The 18,539-nt window shown below is 46.7% G+C and overlaps 1 protein-coding gene across 2 annotated transcripts in view; it reads left to right on the top strand.

The window, feature by feature from the left end:
• LOC105568563 overlaps positions 1 to 17,414 on the top strand; it is a 30,945-nt gene extending 13,531 nt beyond the window's left edge. The window contains exons 3-5 of one of the 2 annotated variants that reach the window (XM_012024340.1): positions 13,782 to 13,886; positions 14,517 to 14,977; positions 15,174 to 17,414. In XM_012024340.1, coding sequence (XP_011879730.1) covers positions 13,782 to 13,886; positions 14,517 to 14,977; positions 15,174 to 15,957 — 1,350 coding nt within the window. In that variant the 3' untranslated portion in view covers positions 15,958 to 17,414. Of the gene's footprint in view, positions 1 to 13,781; positions 13,887 to 14,495; positions 14,978 to 15,173 lie in introns of both variants that reach the window. The other variant, XM_012024339.1, reaches the window with a different exon arrangement.
• Positions 17,415 to 18,539: the final 1,125 nt, after the last annotated feature.

Here is an 18,539-nt window from a genome sequence, read left to right as displayed (position 1 = left end):
TTTTCATCCAATTTTAGATAATTATCTCACGAGAATTCTAATTTCAGAATTAATTGTGTAATTTTTAGATGTACAGTCCCCTATTGTGAGATACGAGACAGCAGACACTTCTGTTAACTTAATAGACATCATTTATTGGTTTTATCATGAGAGTTGTTGCTCTTGGAGTGAAATTTGTCTAATGGAAAATTCATTGTTAGATCGTGCAATCGTTGCAAGAGAAGACTTGTGACTGAATTTGAACGTTGAAAACCCGCTGTCGGCACGCAATAAATATTCCCATTTTCAACTGTTCAATTATCGTTTATTTAACCTGAATGGGGAGGGGGGGAAATACGAGGGGCATATTTTGTTTCGTTTCATTATGCTTTCGCGTGTTTCGCGAAATTAATTTTAAACCCTAAGTCATCTCCCTCCGTTTTTGCCGACCGCGGCTCGGTTTATTAACCAGCGTGCGCCGCGTCGGTGAGAATAAGGGTCGCATTCGGTCGAGCATCCTAATTGCACATCGGCGCGGGCGCCGGACGGGATGTCGTTAATCTAATAATTGTCTTCATTAATTTATCGAACGCACGCCACCCCCTGCACCACGTGTCGGCGGCGAGGTATTGACACAGTTCGTCGCAATTATCATCGCGTGCCGCGTATCCCTTAATTAAGTGCACGCCGTGCATCAATTAAGTTCTGTTTAACGCACGCCCTCTTCCTCAGCGACTCGATATGCGAGCCTGTACACGAGCCTGTGCTTCCCACCGTCTTTCTGCGTGCCGTTTGATTTTCCACCTGAGTCATCGTAAAATATAATCTGCCGTGTCTCGCAACGCGGGGCAATCCATCAAATTGCGCAATTGATAATATAATTAAACGAGTAACCAGGGTGAACCGAGTAGATTGCGTGACCTTTTTACGGGCTACGTTGACTTGTACAACAGCTTTTCAATCCACCAAAATTCATTAATTAGATAAATACGAACGTACATAAGTTGGGCGTATGAACTGGTACTCCACACGTAAAATGCCTTTTTCCAATTGCGGCGAAACATCGACTTGTATTTAAATTAACGGCTCGTTAACAGCTCGTTAGCAACTTTAAACTTGATCAATCAGTCGTCTTTCTCGATCAAGCGTTTTATCTCCTTTAAATGCCCATGTAGCCCGCGTAGCGATAAATGGAAATAAATGCCCATTTATTTCCAATAAACAGACGACGCGGTTACGACCGGGGCGCCTCGTGAAAGTAAGAGCGCATGCAAATACGAAGGTAGAAGGTCTCGTACGGGATGTCGTTGGGAATCGGATCAAGGAGAGTGCCTCCGATTATTTGGACGGTCGCGCCGCGAGCGATTTCTCGGCGTGGTCTTGTCTTCTCGTAAACTGCTTGACGCTTTCGTGGACACCGAATTTAGCGATTATGGATACACACACGTGCACGCATACACGAGCAATTGCCTCCCGACCTTTGCGCGCTTTCTGCTCTCACGAACTAAACGACGCGCGGCAGAAGAGCAGTGGGGAATGCACATCTGCATATCGCTCGATTTTACCGGAAACCCTAGTAGCACAGTAGTGCATCGGCTAAACGTTGGTCCGATATTTCCCAATATTGTGTCAATATACAGGGTGTCCCAGGAGGAAAGGTCAATATTCTGGGAGGTGACTGTGTCGGTCATTTTAAGCAAAAATGTTCATATGAATATACGTCCCATTCCTCACTGTTTCCGAGATAGAGCTATTTGAATGTACAATTGCAAAATTACCGACAAGAAATACTACGCACTATTTCTAATATTTATTGTTCAAGTGATATTATATTTTTACACACCATAATAAATGTTCAAAAATTACACCGTTAACAACAATGCACGGTTCAACTCTTGTGCGAAAGTGGCGTGTTGCTCGTCCAAGTACAACATGACGTTCCTTTTACATTTTGAACATTTCTACAATGTTATCAGCACAACAGTCAACAGACGCATAAGAGTAACTTCCCGCGGTCGTTTATGAGGTTGGACGAAGGGTGCAGTGTAGCGGAAAAAAATTAACACACGAGAGACATTCAAGTAGCTCTATCTCGGAAACAGTGGGAAACGGGACATATATTCACATGAATATCTTTGCTTAAACTGACCGATACTATCACCTCCCAGAGTATTGACCTTTCCTCCTGGGACGCCTTGTATTGTGCTACCGGGGAAGATTTCTTTAAAAGTGACGTATGACCGTTTTCTTTTCTGGAAAGACGTCTTGTATGTAGAATAGATCCCTTGGCACATACATGATAAATCCGGTACGTACGCGAGATTATCGTCCCGCGCATGCGACAAAACCGAACCGTAATGCGCGCATGCATGCAATGTTCCGGTGTGTAATGTCACACGTGCAGGATCACGGTCCAGCAGTCGTGATATTGCATATCGGAGATAAGAATCTGCTCTCACGGCGCTGAATCCCAACGATGCGAACCGCAGAGACGTTACGTCCTCGGACGGAGCCGTTCGCGGTATCCGTATCGTGCCGCAGGTGCGAACGAACCACGTGCACATGCGTGCGGTGCGCGTGCGCGCGTGTGTGCGCCAACGGAATCCGCGTGTGCCGCAAAATGTGAGATTAAGGCGCGCCGTTCTCTCTGCCGAGGTCGGTTTCGCAAACCTCCGATTTTTAACGTAAAATAAACGTCTAAAAAATATATCTCATTCTATTCTAGCTCCGTTCTACATGATCAACGTCACGGTCGTAAAGCGCGAGTCAACTAGGGATTTAACGGGGATTTAACGGGGATAAAAACGAAACCTCCGCTTTTCTTTCGGGAAGACAGAATTAGAAGACAGATTTAAAACGATTGCGCAAGAGTTGACGATAGTCAACAAAATTCCTTTCTTTCTCTTTAGCGATGTTATATGTAGAACTGTCTGTATTTCAGAGGGAGAAGTGTTACAAGCTCAGAGTTAATAAAATGAAGTAATTAACGTGTGCTTGTCGAGACGGCACGTAGAGATGTTTGTTTATTGATGAAAATCTTCACGGTGCCCCGCGTTTATGTCCAAAGAAGATTACGTCACGACGAGTTATACGCGAGATTTTATCCCGCCGGTAACGACAAAGGAAGCTGTTGAACGCATCTAGATGGATGACACAAGCGTGAGGAGTTCCTCGACTTCCTGACCCAGATAGATACGGGTCAGGTTCCAAATGTATTCTGAGACGGTCTTTTTCGGTGGCCCGGACAATTTTTATGCGGGTACCAGTGTGCCCGCTCGATAGCCGGAAGTTTGCTCAAGCAGTCCCATTATAAATTCGAATAAAGATAATCGATAGGGCAATTTTAATTTCCTGCGTTCAACGCTGGTTAACGATCTGACCAATTGTGACCGTAGTAAATTCAAGCGGGCTAGCGACAAAAACTACACGCTTATTTAATGTCGTGCTTTCTTTGCCAACGCAAGAAATCGTCAGAGTGTTAAATAATAAAGAATTTGATTAGATTTCAACGCGTGCAGGTATCGCAAATCTGCCGTGCGTGCACGGAGACTCGTGTGTCTGGGAAGTAAATTTTTTCGGTATAGGTATTTTCAGTAAACCTAGCAAGAGAGGCGACTGCAACGCGCTACACAGGCGTAGGAATAATTCGACCGGTGTGCGCCTAGGAGAGTTCCGGTAGCGAAACGCGCGCTTTGAGATCCGGCCCGAAAGAAAGAAGACCGTGCCGAGCGCAGCACAACGCTGCAATTGTGTAGAGCGCAGTCTCTCTAATCGCACGCTCTGATTAGCGTGTGTACATCCGCGCGATGATCCCGCGGCGACGCGACGCGACGAGATCGAGACGAGTCGAGTCAGCTGGACGCCACTCGCAATCAGGTGGAGGACCGAGCGGTCGTGCCGGCGGCTCGCGGGCCGACGGATCTTTTTCCCGAAATTACGGAGGTAACGACGACGGCTCCGTCGCGCCCCGTTGCTCTTCAGCGGCATTATTCATTGCGCAACAACATTTCACGAATCACGGAGATTGGCGATTCAAACCGCCGAATAGAATTTAATCCCCCTTTCCGAGAGGCGTAGATAACGACGGTGATTTGTCCCTCTTGTTTCACGCTCCAGATATCGCGGCGCTATTTGCATTTGCTTTTTAATTCGCCGAAGAAGTAAGAGAACCGCGGCCGTGCCACTCGTTTCGTTTTGTCGTGCTTCCCTGGCCCGGCGAAGAGCCGGAGAGCCGTCGCGGTTTTATTTCTCCGTCTCTTTCCTGTCTTTGCGGCGGATGCCATCCGCGAGGCGTGACCAACGCGTCTCCGTCCCTCCTCGCGGACTCGCGTTAATGCCACCGGCACTTTTTGGTGCTCGCCCGGCGATGCTCCGTCGTGCGTACAAGCCGTCGCCCGGACTCATGAATGGCGATGCTATCGACTATTCGTAAAAGCCGGCGGCTTATTTTCGGATCCGCGTTATGACACGCGCGTGTGCGCCTCGTAACGCACGCGAGGTGCCCTCCATAACGCGTTCGTAGGTCTTTGCAACGTGTGGAAACCGCGGCGACCCCTTCGCCGTATCTCGCGTCAAAAATATGTAAAGATACGTTCCGGCCGTCGTTAAAATAACGAGCGCAAAAAGAATGCTAATTATGATGTGCGCAGAGATTGGTTCACCTTGCGAAAGGACTCGAATTCCTCCTACCCGCCTCGCGGAAACGATAATTAATCCCGTATCGGAAAATGAACGCGCGCAGGCAGGAGTTTCTTCTAACTACGGATAAATTCCTGCCATAATCGATTCTAATTCACCTATTTTTTTGCAGAGTCGCTATACCGTGTAGAAGTGAAAATTGCATTTAGAAAATATGCGGCACTAATCGCGCCGTCACGCTTCATATGCAGCTGCCGCTCCGCCGGGGAAAATAGAAGGGATAATAACCCCAGCGAAGGCGACGCCGTTAGTCGCATCGGAGGAGATTCACGGAGACGTCGTGAGTCACTAAACGGCGATTTGTATGCGCCGCGTAGCGCCGGCGCTACAAGGCATTGTGCGAGGGAAACGCATTGTACGCGAAGATGTGATTCTCAGGCGCGTAGGGCGGCATAAATTTCAGGATTCGGCGCGTTCCGCGTTGCGTGCGCATATACGACACGACGACACGACGCGAATACCGTTTATCGAATCGCGATTGCGGTACACAAGGGGGTCAATTCTGTATCTTACAATACAGTGAATAATGCTAAAGGTGACCGGCATTGTCTCTTTCCAAGGGGACGGCTAGAAGCTGTTCACCTTTAGCATTTTCACTATAGTGTAAGATACAGAATTGATCTCGAGGGTCTCCGAGTCCTACGTTTAAAGGCCTGTGTCCACGACGCTAGAACTTGGTCCAAGTTCCAGTTCCGAGAAATGTGTAGCCAATCAACTTGCAGCTATTCCATAAAAGCTGCAAGTTGCTTTTCTCGAAACTAGAGCTTGAACCAAGTTCTAGTTCTGAGAAATGTGTGGCCAATCAACTCTTGCAGCTATTCCATAAAAGTTGCATTTCTCGAAACTAGAACTTGAACCAAATTCTAGCGTCGTCGTGGCCAGGCCGTTAAAGGTCCACGTAGTGGATACACCTGTGTTCACGGCGCTAGAACTTTAACAGCCTGACTTTTATGGAATAGCTGCAAGTTGATTGGCTACACATTTCTCGGAACTAGAACTTGGACCAAGTTCTAGCGTCGTGGACACAGGTCTTTAACACGCGACTTCTCCAAAGCTGACGAATCCGCCAGCGGATTCTTCCCTCGCGCTTCGAGAAGAACTCGCGGCGGTGACCGGAGGGCGAAAACGCAACGGCAAAACTGTCGGCTGCAAAATGGCGCCCAGACTCGATCTATTTTTGGTGCATTCCAGCTCAACGGATGGAGAAGCCTAGCTCGCAGACGATGTTTCGCTGGGAGGAATCGCCTCTCATCTTGTTGGAATGCCAACAGCCTCCCTCTGCCTCCCCCTTTTTATTTCTTGCTCCCCTTCTTTCATTTCCTCTCGCGCTCCGTTTTCGCGGCGGCTCTATCATCGCTTCGTCGCCACGAGCCTAATACGCTCGTTGTCTCGATAATGACGATAAAAACGCAGATCGTAGGTTCAGGGTTTAGTTCTCTGATTCATCAGTTGTGCTAATTAAAGTATCAAGTTTTCTTTGTCTCGCATACTTATCGCGGTATCGTTTTAATTTTTCCTCGTCGAAAAAAAAAACGGTAAATTACGTCGTCAAAATTTTGTAAACACACATTTTTTCCAGCGCCTTCTCTGATTAAAAGAAAAATTCATTTTGTTGTACGTCATTTTCCCACGTTTCACTTTCGAAAATTTCAATAGAGAACGTCTATAAAAAGGAAAAGGCAATGTTGCATCCGATGTTCAAACACCTGTTACCAACAGGTGCTTTTATACCGCGTTTCTTCACACATCTTTCATTGTTCCAATAAAAAAAAGCCGGGCTTTGAAAATAGTAGGCTCACCGAACAGAGTGTGCATATCGTACGAATGATCAAAGATAATAATCGATGACGACTTGTTCACCTAGTTCCTTGAACGGAAGCCATTATAAAGTAAAATAGATGATTTAATTATATACCTCTTCGCCACTCGACAATATTCCTTTCTAGGGGATAATGAGAGATCCAGTCGGGTCATAATTACATGGCGGATGTCGATCTTCAGGTGAAAATAATCATTAATGTGCACAATAGAAAAGCGATTTGTGTCGTAGCCAGGAGCTCTCACGGCGAAAGCCAAACGCGCGAGAAAAAAGCGGGGACTGTTTGTCGGAGGTGTTTGCGCGACATACAGAATCCACTTTTCACAAACACAATTTCATCTAATTTTGCAATTTACTTTCTCATCATATTCATAAAATACACTTTCAATTTTCTTCACGCCAGCGAGGACAATGTCTCGAGTTCTCTTTATCTTAATCTTCGCGCAATTACAAAAGTTTACCTGCGAATATATATCAATAATTTTATTAAACCGATGCTGGATATTCACTACCTGTTCTAAGATTCGCACGCGTTATTTGTCGGGTTTCACGTTGGTCGACACTCTATCGCGACGCACATGGAGAAAAGTTCCCTGTTATGAGACAGGAGTCGCATATGAGATAGCAGGTTTTCAACGTCCAACTTCAATGACAAATCTTTTTTCACAAAAAACAGTTAACAACCCATTTTGAGGCCCACAATTAGTAATCAAATTATTTTAATTGTTCATAACTCTAATCTTTTACGAATTTTACCAATCAGCTGTTCTACCTATATCCAAGATTTTTAAGTAATACTAATCAATTCTCTCAATTAGTTATGTCGATATTCAGTAACGCAAAGATGATTTTCACTTAAGAGGCACTAACCGAGATGTCAAGTTGCTTAACTACAAAAAAACACGGTCAAAATTTTCCCCAGAGTAGAGTTACGAAGAATCCAATTGATTCGATTGTTAATTGTGGGCCCCAAAACGGGTTGCTAACTGTCTTTTTTTCCCCCCAGAGTACCAATCAATTTTCCACTAAACAGATTTCACTCCGAGGGCAATAAATTCATGGTGGAACCAACGGATGTGCCTATTAATTCAGCAGAAACTCCGCTGTCTCATAATAGGGGACTTTCCTCTATTATTTATTATTATTCGAACACGTTGTGAACATCATGTGTATTCATAGCATTCCTCAGATCGTGATCGCGCGAAATATCTCTATTCACACGCAGCCGCACATATTTCGGCGTTTAATCGCGCGACTCTAAACAATCTTTAATCCCGCACACGATCTACGATTATTCGTAAATCCTCATTCATACTTTCCTACCTCGAGGTCATCGCGGGTTAACGACTGCCGGCTCGTCGCGAACTCGTTCTCAATGTTGGCTAGAAACCGTTTCGTACGGTACCGAAGCTTTTTCTCATTAGTCTCGTCTCATTCTCTCCCGTTTTTTCCTCTCCGTCCCGGGGGGGAGGGAAGATACGCGTGCGTCAATTCGCGTGGATACAGTTTTACAATTTCTATTGTAAATCTTCGTCCGAATTATTGCGCGTGCACAGACGTCCGTTTCAGTGAAAAAATCACACGCCAAGTAATGCCTCTCTGCTGCGATATTTTGCTGGGCGCGATTGGACGCTGGTTCCGCTCTATTCAGAGCACGAGAGCTCTCGATCGCGAAACACGCGACGTCACGTTTAATTAAGTTACCAATAAATTCCGCCGGCTGAATTACAAATAACGTACGTTTCATTTAATCCCCGCCTTCAGTAAGAATCAACAACGTTATTAAATGCAAGAGTAATGCTTTCTCGCGAGCGTACGCGATCCTCTCTTCCCGGCGGCGGAGTGTACGAACGCGAGGCAGCGTCTATATAAGCACCTCCACCGGAGGGGCTCCGCAAAATGAATGGATTAAGTGGATCGGGATAGATCGTTAAAGGCAAATCGTCGAATGCCGGTGCGCGGCTGTAGTCTTACACGTATCCGCGGCGTTTGCAAGAACAGGTCGTAGCCGGGAATATTTACTATCGCGTGAACGGGTCCGCGTGCGCGCGCGCGAGTTAATCTCGAAGGATGCTGCGCGCGAAGGATCCGCCTTTCTTTCCTTCCATCCTCCCTTTCCGTCTCTTCCCAGGACCCGCCGTTGCGGCTCGCGAGCGGGGCAGAGCTTTCTCACAAGTCGACACAAAGGATTAAGCTCCTTTCGGAGCGTGGCGCTCGACGGCGAGTGCGAACGGTGGCGGACGATTCATTCCACGCCTAGCTATCGCGGACACGAAGGCGGATGGCAAGGGGGATACGGATTTACGAGGTGCCCGTGCAATTTCACTCTGATTCCAATAACGGCCGCACGAAATGAAGAATTAATCCGCGAAGGCGCACTATAACGTCGTGCGCGCGCCCGCAGGACCTTCCCCTTCACGTCATCTAATACGTGTAGCAAGTACGTATATCGGTTGCGGAACTTCATCAACTTCTTCCCACGCGCATCGGCAAATGCCAGGCATTCAAGGATACGGGCGGAATAGAAGGAAAAGTGAGAAAAAAATCGACTCGCCGGAGCGTCGGCCTGGCCGTGCGATGCGAGCGCGGCTCGAATAGCTTCGCGGCAATTCTTTTTTTCTTCCTTTCCATATATATGCATATAAAATAAATGCTGCGAGAAATATGGTAGGCAGCCGCTTCCTCGCGTGCGCGCCGTATAAATTACAGATTAATCTTTGTGCAATCAGAAACGAATATCTACGCCAACGCGCGCGCGATAAATATTCCGCATCGCTTTCCGTGTGTATATGTACATATATATCCTCTCTCGTGTGAAAATCTCCCACGTGAGGTGAAACTCGATGTTAGCTTCTATAACGACGAGCGGGCCGGCGAGCGCGGCCGCTTTACTTACGAGCGCCGGTTCTCACGCGCCGGACAAGCCAGATTAATTTTTCGAAGCCGAACGGAGGAAACCTCGGCAATTTCGGTTCGCGCGAGCCGATCGCCGGTCTCGTATCGCGCGTGGGTCGCAAAAGACGTTTCGCGGGAACGAGTGAAAGGAGCGAGATGCAATTCGAGCGTCGTTCCATCGCGAGGGCACAGGACCCGCGAGGAATGCGCGCGATCGCATCCATCTTGATCGAAATCTAATTATTGATTCTAAACGACGTTGAAGAGGGCAAGGCGCGCATGAAGAAACAGCAATTACATATTTTTTGCTAATTAACCGGTCAATGTAGAAAATTTGTTGCGAAAAATATTACCTCAGCCAGGCTCTGAACCTGGACCTCTTTTGCTCTCGCCAATTCGACCACTGCGGCATGTGGTCGAATTGTGGCCAGCTGTGATCGAATGAAATTTGGAATTTTATTATTATACTGGCAATTTGAAGAAACTAATCTTTAAATATTTTTTGTCACTGAGAAGCACCACTTTGTGTGATCGAAACGTCTGACGCAATTATTTGTATTTCGAAGTATTAAATTTTATATATTATATTTCACACATAACATCTTGTGCCGACTCCTATTGCCTATTTCTTTTAAATATTTTTGTGGAAAATGAATATAAATTACGTCGCGCGATATTGTGCCACAATCGACGATTTTAATTAATGTCTAATTGTTTTTTTTTACATTTTTCCTTTCTACGATGAAAACTTTGTAACAGTCGAAACGTTCGTTTCTTTTAAATGATTTCGCAAATACAAGTTTTTAATTTTATCACCTTGTACAGCTCGTCATTATTGGTCCTTTTGTTTATTTATTCGTATCGAAATAAATTCCTTCCCACAGAAGAATCGATTGAAAAATATGTTTTCCCAGAAAATTCTTGCCTTCCAGGACTAATTGTTACTCTTCGTAAAGTCTTAATTACAAGCGTTCTCGTTGCGATTAATATTTATGGTTCACACATATTTGTCTATTCAATTAGGACGATTAAATATTTTCGACGCCTCTCATCAAACGACGAAAGATAGAGGCAAACGAGAACGGATGCATACAATAGATAAGATCTTGAATACCAACGCTTGCAATCGAGCACGACAGCTGACATTGACGTTGAACCATTTGGAGAACGGTGCGAATATCGGAACAATAGCGCGGACCTCCCGGTGTCGTCCCTAATAATAGTCGTATTTCGATTTCTATTCCGTTCATCCTTTGTAACCGCGAACAGATCGGCTCCGCGAGGGACACGGCGAGAAAGACCTCTTCCTAGCATTTCCATACAATAGCGGGAAAAAGACGGTATGTATTGCGAGATATCCGGTGATGGCCTCTGGATGATAACGAGGCCAGGATGAAAGATGTCGAAAGAGCCGCGCGTCCACGAGACTCGCGTCTGGATCAGATTTTCACGGCGAGGACACGTCACCAGCTCTTTTTACAGGGGCTGAATGTTGTAACCGAGACACGCATTACGGCACAAGTGTAACGGACACGAAAATCTGCGAAAATCGGCACGAAAATCGGCACGGAAATCGGCACGGCCGTGGCGCGATGAAAGGTCCGAGTCTCGCGATTTCGTAACGCGCGCGCGCGCGCGTGGATCGGAACGAAATTTTTTTTCTCCGGCGATATTTCCTCCATTTTCCCGGGTCGATTGTGTGCGTATGCGCGAGGGCACGTTTACGGAAAGTTGAAATTTTCATCGGCGGCGACGGCGGCAGCGGTGGCGGCGGCCGAGCGGATGGGGTCACGCATGGTCGCTCAGCCTGAACAGTCCACCGGCTGAATACTATCGTGACGTCACTCGCTACGGTCACTGCCTGAATTATTCAGTATTCCTTCGTTTCTAGTCGTTCAGCGATGCCGCGTGCAATCTCGTACGAAAGTTTGTTTTTACGCATGCGGCGCGTAGTAGGTAGTAGCGCGCCTTCTTATCGCTCCATCGTCTCGCGACAGGAACCTCGACGAAAGCGAGAACCGCCTCGGGGGTCTATTCATCGCGGCTCCCCCGTTGTAAAATCTTAAGGGATCAAGGATGCCGGCTTTCTCGTCGGATGCTAATTAATTGCAAGTGCCGCGACAATGGCGCGAAACGTTCCAGCGGTATTGTGAACCGCAAAAGCGGGCGTCCTACCGTGGGACGTGATCAAAGGTTGATCCTCGTAACGAGTTATCCCCGAAGGACGACCGTTAATAACTACAACGATCCCACTCGGCCACGCTGGCCGGCGATGGCTATCGAAATTAGATAGAAAATTGCCTTCGGCTCATTCGACTTTGGTCGGAGGTTTCATTAAATTCTTTGAGAGATGCGGAATCGATAGATCCGCTGGATGCTATCGGACGGCGTATCGGTATTGCGAGCGGCCAACGGCTGCGCCGCACGGTATCGAGCGATATATCGATTAGGCGTGGAAGGGAAGCGGGGGGGAACGCGCGAATAAAACGACGGCGTCGGAGAATTAATACCGAATACTTTTTCGCCGGCGATCGCGGGACGAGATATATAATTTTAGCCGTTCAGACGCTCCCGTGGAAAACATGGAAAGTGAAGCGTACCTCGTTAAATCCGTGCCGATTCCCTCCGAGACTTCCTCCGTGACCTTTTCTCGCCGCGGCTCTGATTTATGGACCGTCTCCCCGCCCGTTCGCCGTCGCTTCGCATTCTCCTGGAAAGCCGACAACGTTATTCGCAACGCTATTCGGTACGATATTCCACGTCAGGACGGAGAATCCAGTTGTTAAGGTAGCATAATAACACTGAGAAAAATGTCCGATTAAATATAATCGGATAATCCAATTACATGATAACAAACGGATATATCCGATTAAATTGTATATCCGATGAAAAATTTGATCGGTTTTTCAATCAAATTTCATCGGTAATTGCATTTCATCGGATAAATTTCATCGGATATATCCATAATTTAATCGGAAAACGTAATCGGAAAAATTAACCATCGGACATACTATTTAATTGGTTTATCCGATGAAAATTTTTCTCAGTGAACTAATGCGGCGCGGATAATGAATCGCTCGGCGTTAACGATCGTCGCGCCGCTCTTTCGTTTCGTCATCGTTAGTTTCTTCGCTACAGTAACGTGTCGTAATTGTTTAAGCCTGACGAACTGTCCCTAACTTTCGCGAAGACAATCCGCCTGATAACCTGAAGCCTGAATACAAAAAGGTGAATAAAATTTCCGTACGACACGTACAGAGCGGCAGAGGTACGGCAGGTGTAGCAAATCCCTCGCGATCTTGTTGAATATATTGATAAAAGCAGGAAAGTATGCGCGCGTTGTCGGGTAGAAGGAGGTTTGTAGGCCTATGCTGATTACGATTGCATTTAATTAATTAACCGATGCACGCGGATTACCTCAAAGACCCCATTACATAGCTCGTTTAACGGAGAGCATTCTTTTTAAAATCGGCGCCATTACATCGTCGGACGTGTTATTAATCGACATAAGTGCCTCCTCATAATTAGCGGAATAGCGTAAAATTCGTAATAATACGCTCACGCCGCGGCAGCGTCCTGCGCGATTAATCGCGAGAGGAGCTATCGACGCTCGCGGTTTTTTTGCGGCCTCGTATCTCTCCCATCCATCTATCCCGTTTCTCGCGACACACGTGGACCGCTATTCCCGTGCACGCCAAGTCTCACACCGTAGCACCCTCGTTAGAATCGCGATTTCGAAGAAGCACCGACTATTAGGCCCGCAACTCGTCCGTGTCTCCCGTCTCTCTTTCCCTCCCCCCCCCCCTCTCTCTCTCTCTCTTCCTTGCAAATATATACGCGCGTTACGTCTCGTCTCTTTCCGTTTCTCTACCTCCCGGCGGATCGTTACTAGGGTAGAAACATGAGTTTTTGCCAGTAAAGCGAGGTGGAATGCGCGCGGCGAGGCAGCGTCAATGGATCCATAAAGTCCGCTCGCGCTCCACGAGTTCGAATCTAGTTACGACTGCACGCGGCGCAAGATGAAAAAGAAGACGTCGGGTGGCGAGGTATTGTCGGAAGAAAGTCTCCGCGCGGAAAGCCATGGCGAATTCGCGGCCGCGGGCGACGCGTGTATCTTTATTTTAATGGAGAACGGCATGCCGTCCGGAGAAATCTCTCTCTCTCTCTCCGGGAAAAATATTCCCGCCCGAAGAAAAATGTCCTGCGGATCTACCGCGACCGTGGGGCCCCTTCTTATCTTTCAATTAATGGTGCAAACCCCATCATCTCTCTCCCCTTAAAACTAGTCATGACGGCAACGTTGCGTCAATCGCAATCTAAAATCTTAAGTATCCGAGGGGGGTACGATCCGAGGATGCGTAGGTAACGTGGTCTTGTTTTCTCGTTGCAGCAATGCCAGTCGTTGAAGAAGGAAAACCGGAGGTTGCAGAGCGCCTTCCTGCAGAACGTCTTTCTTCAAGCGCGAGTCGACACGCTCCAATGGCAGGTCAAACAGGTTCGTAATCGCGCGATAGCTGAAGATCTGCGGGAGAAGAAGCGACCGATAACGTGGCCAACCGGTTTACCTCGCTCCGGTTATTCGATATCGCGTCACGTAACAACCGGTCGGGCACACGATCGGCTACTTTTCCTCCTTCGGCGATCCGTGTGATTTTCGTCGACCCGCGACTTTTCCCAGTCGTTCATTGTCACTTGATGAATGAACCTACAACGTATGATCCATCTTGCGATCGTTGTTAACATCTTGCGCCGATAGCATTTCAAATTTTAGAAAAAGTATCGCGACCACAATCTCTCTTCTCGATAATTCAAGTAAAGTCACGATTCATTTTTATATGATAAAAAACAATCATTTGTGCTTAGTTCTTAGCTTAGCATCCGATCTCAATCTTTGAGAGAAAGCTAAAGCTCCATCGATTAGATCTCGGCGCATCCGCGATTCCGAAAATACGCTATTCATACTTTTAATTGTAAACTTTTCATTGTTCCCCTTGCTTGTATTCCTTGGAGATGTCGTCGATTTATCCGCTGGCAAATGATTTCTTTATTAATGTTACTATTGGTATTCTCGCATAAAGAATAATAAATGTCTGCAATAAAGCAGGGATGCGCTTGTATTTCGCAGGTCGAGTCGAGCAGGCAAATGTATCGCTCTACGATGGAACAGGTCGCTCATTTCTTGGGCCGGGCTCACCGGAGCCTGGAGATCCTGCACGCCAAGGAGAACCCCAAGGATAAGAGACGCGTGCCGCGTAGCCGTAGCGTGCACACGGTAGTGCACGGGGACCTGTCGCCGAATCGCGGGACCGCGACACCGTCGCCCTCGTCGTCGACATCCTCGCCGTTCACGCGCGCCAAATCGGTCACGCAGATCGGCTCGCCGAGTGCTACCTGCTTCCGTGAGTTCACCTGGTCGGTTCTGCGAAGAAACGACCCGGTGCACTGCACGTCGCCACGTATCAAGTCACCGTCGGATCTCATTAAGACGTACGACGTTCCTGATAACGTCGTCTATCGCGAACCCAAGCAGACGGAATTAAACCCGGACGAGATACCGCCGGAGAAGCTGTCGCAGGAGGCGTTTAGGTGCGTGCCAAACGTTTAAAAATCCCGTTCTTTACAAATTGAATGATTAATTGTCAGTTAATTGCAAAGGCCCGTGTCCACTAGAACTTGAACGCGGTTCTTGAATAGTGAACACTTTTATCCTTGTTAGTTTAGCATTATATTAAGAAAAGCGTCAACGTGGTATGTAACTACTGGAAAATATGTGTTTCTACAGGTTACTGAGGACTGTCGAGTCTTTGTTATCGATGCGAGAGCCCGACTTGGCGAGAATGACGCCGGTCGAGGAAAACGGATCCTCTCCTTCCCCTACGGTGGACCACCATCGCCATCACGACGCGTCTTTCTCGCTACCGAGCGGTAACTTCGCCAATTCAACAACCTTGCAAGAAGCCGCCGCCTACTCCGGGAGTTCCGGTAGCAGCCGTGGAAACGAATCGAGCGGCGGGCAGCAGGGCGACAGTAGATCACCGAGCCTCGTCAAGACGTCCGTTACCGAGTTTACTCGAAATCTGCAAAACTTCGCACCGAGTGTGAGAAGATCGCCCGACACTGCCTCCTGGAACTCCAGTAGCAGTAAGACGACCGAGGAGGAGGACATAGTCGCGTCATCGAACGGAGCCACGTCCAACGGTACACCGATCTCCACGCTCAGCAGGGCTGCGAAACGGTTAGAGAAGAAGGAATCTACGGGATTAGTCGGCAAATCTAAAGTAAAGCCGGCGAGCAGTCCAGTGAGCAGCGCCGAGGGCGAAAGCGGGTTTTTCTCAATCAGCTCGTTCCAGGAGGTAGGTCTGCCTGCTTCGGCAGTCCTACCGATCACGCCGGTCAAGGGCTGCCACACCGAGGTGGGCCTGCCGGAGGTGCCTTTGGACAAGACCAGGCACCGACGGTGGTCCTCCACGCCCGCGGAGATCCAGGCGCTCTTCAAGCAGCATCGAGCGAGCTTCGGCGGTACACCGCAAACCGCCACCGAGTCCATCAGCGTCTGTTGGGTTTGAGGGTGTCGCGGACACCGCCGCCGATTATGATCCCACCGCAAGCGATCGTCATGGTTTCAGTTGGATCTCGCAGACTAGACTAGCTCGGGCCGCGAGCGCGATTTTCAGGAATGAGATACTTAGATAAGAATATCCAGGAATTTTGTAAATAACTTCTTACGCAATCGCTTCTTTTGTTACGCTGATAAAGTATGTAGAGCCGTAGTACTGACGAAGCGCTCGATAGAAACTGCGATTCGTTCGATTGTCTCGATAAGATGACTCGTGTGTACTTTGCTGAACTTTCTTACGAGAGAAGTATCTGTTGGAATGTGTTAACGGATAGGCGGGGAGCGCATGAAGAAAATAAGGAATTGATATACGCCCGCGTAACTGGGCGAGTTTCGTAGATGATGCGGCCATTCTGTAAGTATAGAAAAGAAGAATAGCATAATCCTATTTTGCATCCAGCCATATCTCTTGTAGTTTCATCGTTGGTACGAACCTCATGCATATCGGTATCGATGAAACTTCTATTCCCGTCTCTACATACGCTCGTGTCGCGATTATCTCAATTACTTCATGTACGACGATAAATTTTGTTTGCCAGAAATTTACGGGCAAATTTAAGAAGCCTGAGTTAAGCACGTTTCCTGCGATCGACAATCGTTGAACAATTAAGCGTTATTTATAATAAATTTATTATCTTTGAACTCGAGTCAATTTGATTCAATTCGGAACGTAACTAAAGCGAGTTTAATAATTTATACTAATATATCGCGACGTAGTGTTCAAGACGATTTAATGTTAGTGACGATTTAGATTCGGAAGAACGCAAAAGCTAAATTTTTCCATCTTAATCGATGAATTGGAGTCTGCTACAAATACCTTCGTAACACTTTTTGTATTATATTTCTGTGAGGCCCGATCTACGATGTGCTCTTTGCGTTTGGAGACATTCGATTTTGTAGCCAACAAATACGTTTAAAAATTTGTGCAACTTGACAACAAATTGTATATTATACATTGTACAATTGTACGCTTTACCGACAAATCTTTTCAAGCGTTTTCATTTGCTAATACAAAATAGATTGTTTCCAGAGCACACTGTAGATCAGGCTTTAGTCTCGTATATGTTAAATAGCGGCGCAAAGTATTTTCAACCCTGACTCCACCTGTTTGCATCTAATTGGAATTGATTATTCGCACAACAATTATCTCGTTTAATGCCGTTACACCGCGGTCGTGACGCGATGCTCGATTTTAGCATTTTTTTCGACGAAACTGTAATCGTTACACGACCATATACTCTAATTCACGAGGACGACATATCTTTTAACGTAATGAAACAGTATGATTTGAGACTATCATAGTTCTAGACTTTACAATATTGCGTTCTCTACATATTCCTCATTGTGCGTAATTTGTCATTTTCATTCGTGCGTAATTATATAATACAGCTGAATATCAAGCCAAAACGTCTTATTTCATTTCCCATCTTATCCTTGCGCTTTCCCACAATCTACATTTATAATTGCCCTTTGGCGCAACTGCGTATCATGTGAAAAATATACACTCAACATTTCTACACACAAAATGAACCTTACAAAAGTTGGACTCTTTCGCGAGGTCGTGTCTCGAGTTTACACAATTTTCGGTTTTTCTGCTTAAACGCTCATTTAGGACCAGAACGAGCGTTTAAACAGAACTTACTTTATCACGTGCCCCAGTGTGTCGAATTGGTGAGTCGCTCGCCTAGAGTGTAGGGAGGAGGTCCAGGTTCAAACCCAGGCTGAGGTGGTATTTTTCGCAATAAATTGTCTGTATTATTAAAAATGCCAGGTATGGTCGAGAAAATACCGACGTTGTTAATTACCGCTGGCGACATTGAAGAATATTCTAATTAGTCGCTTTATCTTATTTTATCTTTATAATGCCCCAGCAAGACCTAACGTCAACTAATGCTCGGTAGTGCCGCAAATGTGTACCGCTTACAAAAATGCGTGTAAATGTCCGCGAAGCGCTGAGCTCATGTCCGTTGGGTTCGCTAAACCCAAATGACTGTGTGGATCAGTGATCCCTGCGAGTTACCGTCGTGTTACGCAGCTTTTTGGCACGAGAACTTTTTGGCTCTCGAATCTACAAACAGCAAATTATCCTCTCTTAAATCGTATGTAGCCTCGCGCGATAAAGAAGACACTGTAGCCATCTAGTAGGGGAAGAGAGAGCTACTGAGAAGCAGCCAGACATGCATATCTGGCAGCATTTATCATTCGATAGGAGGCTTTCAACTATAATATATCTTATCTACAAATCCATAGATTTAACGAGCTAATGTGCCAAGTATCTTTCATTTATGACCAATGATAACTTTTACGCTGAAACAGGTCACGCTTAGAAAGGTTTTCCTCCAAACAGCCGAGATTCCACTGATCGATATCTAGACGTGTGTACGCGGCTAGTTTAACGGGGTTAAAACAATTGGATTTGGTTCAGTCGAATGATAGCTCGAGTCGTCAACGAGATCGGTTTAATATTTAAAGTTTTCTAGCACGTCGTGCCGAAACTATAAGACGTTAATTTGAGAAGAACCGATCAGATAT

This window comes from Vollenhovia emeryi, unplaced genomic scaffold (assembly GCF_000949405.1).
Source record: "Vollenhovia emeryi isolate VEMERY1.0 unplaced genomic scaffold, V.emery_V1.0 DF939128.1, whole genome shotgun sequence".
Taxonomy (NCBI): Eukaryota; Metazoa; Arthropoda; class Insecta; order Hymenoptera; family Formicidae; genus Vollenhovia; species Vollenhovia emeryi.
The sequence above is the reverse complement of the archived record's forward strand: the minus strand, read 5'-3'. Positions and strand labels throughout refer to the sequence as shown.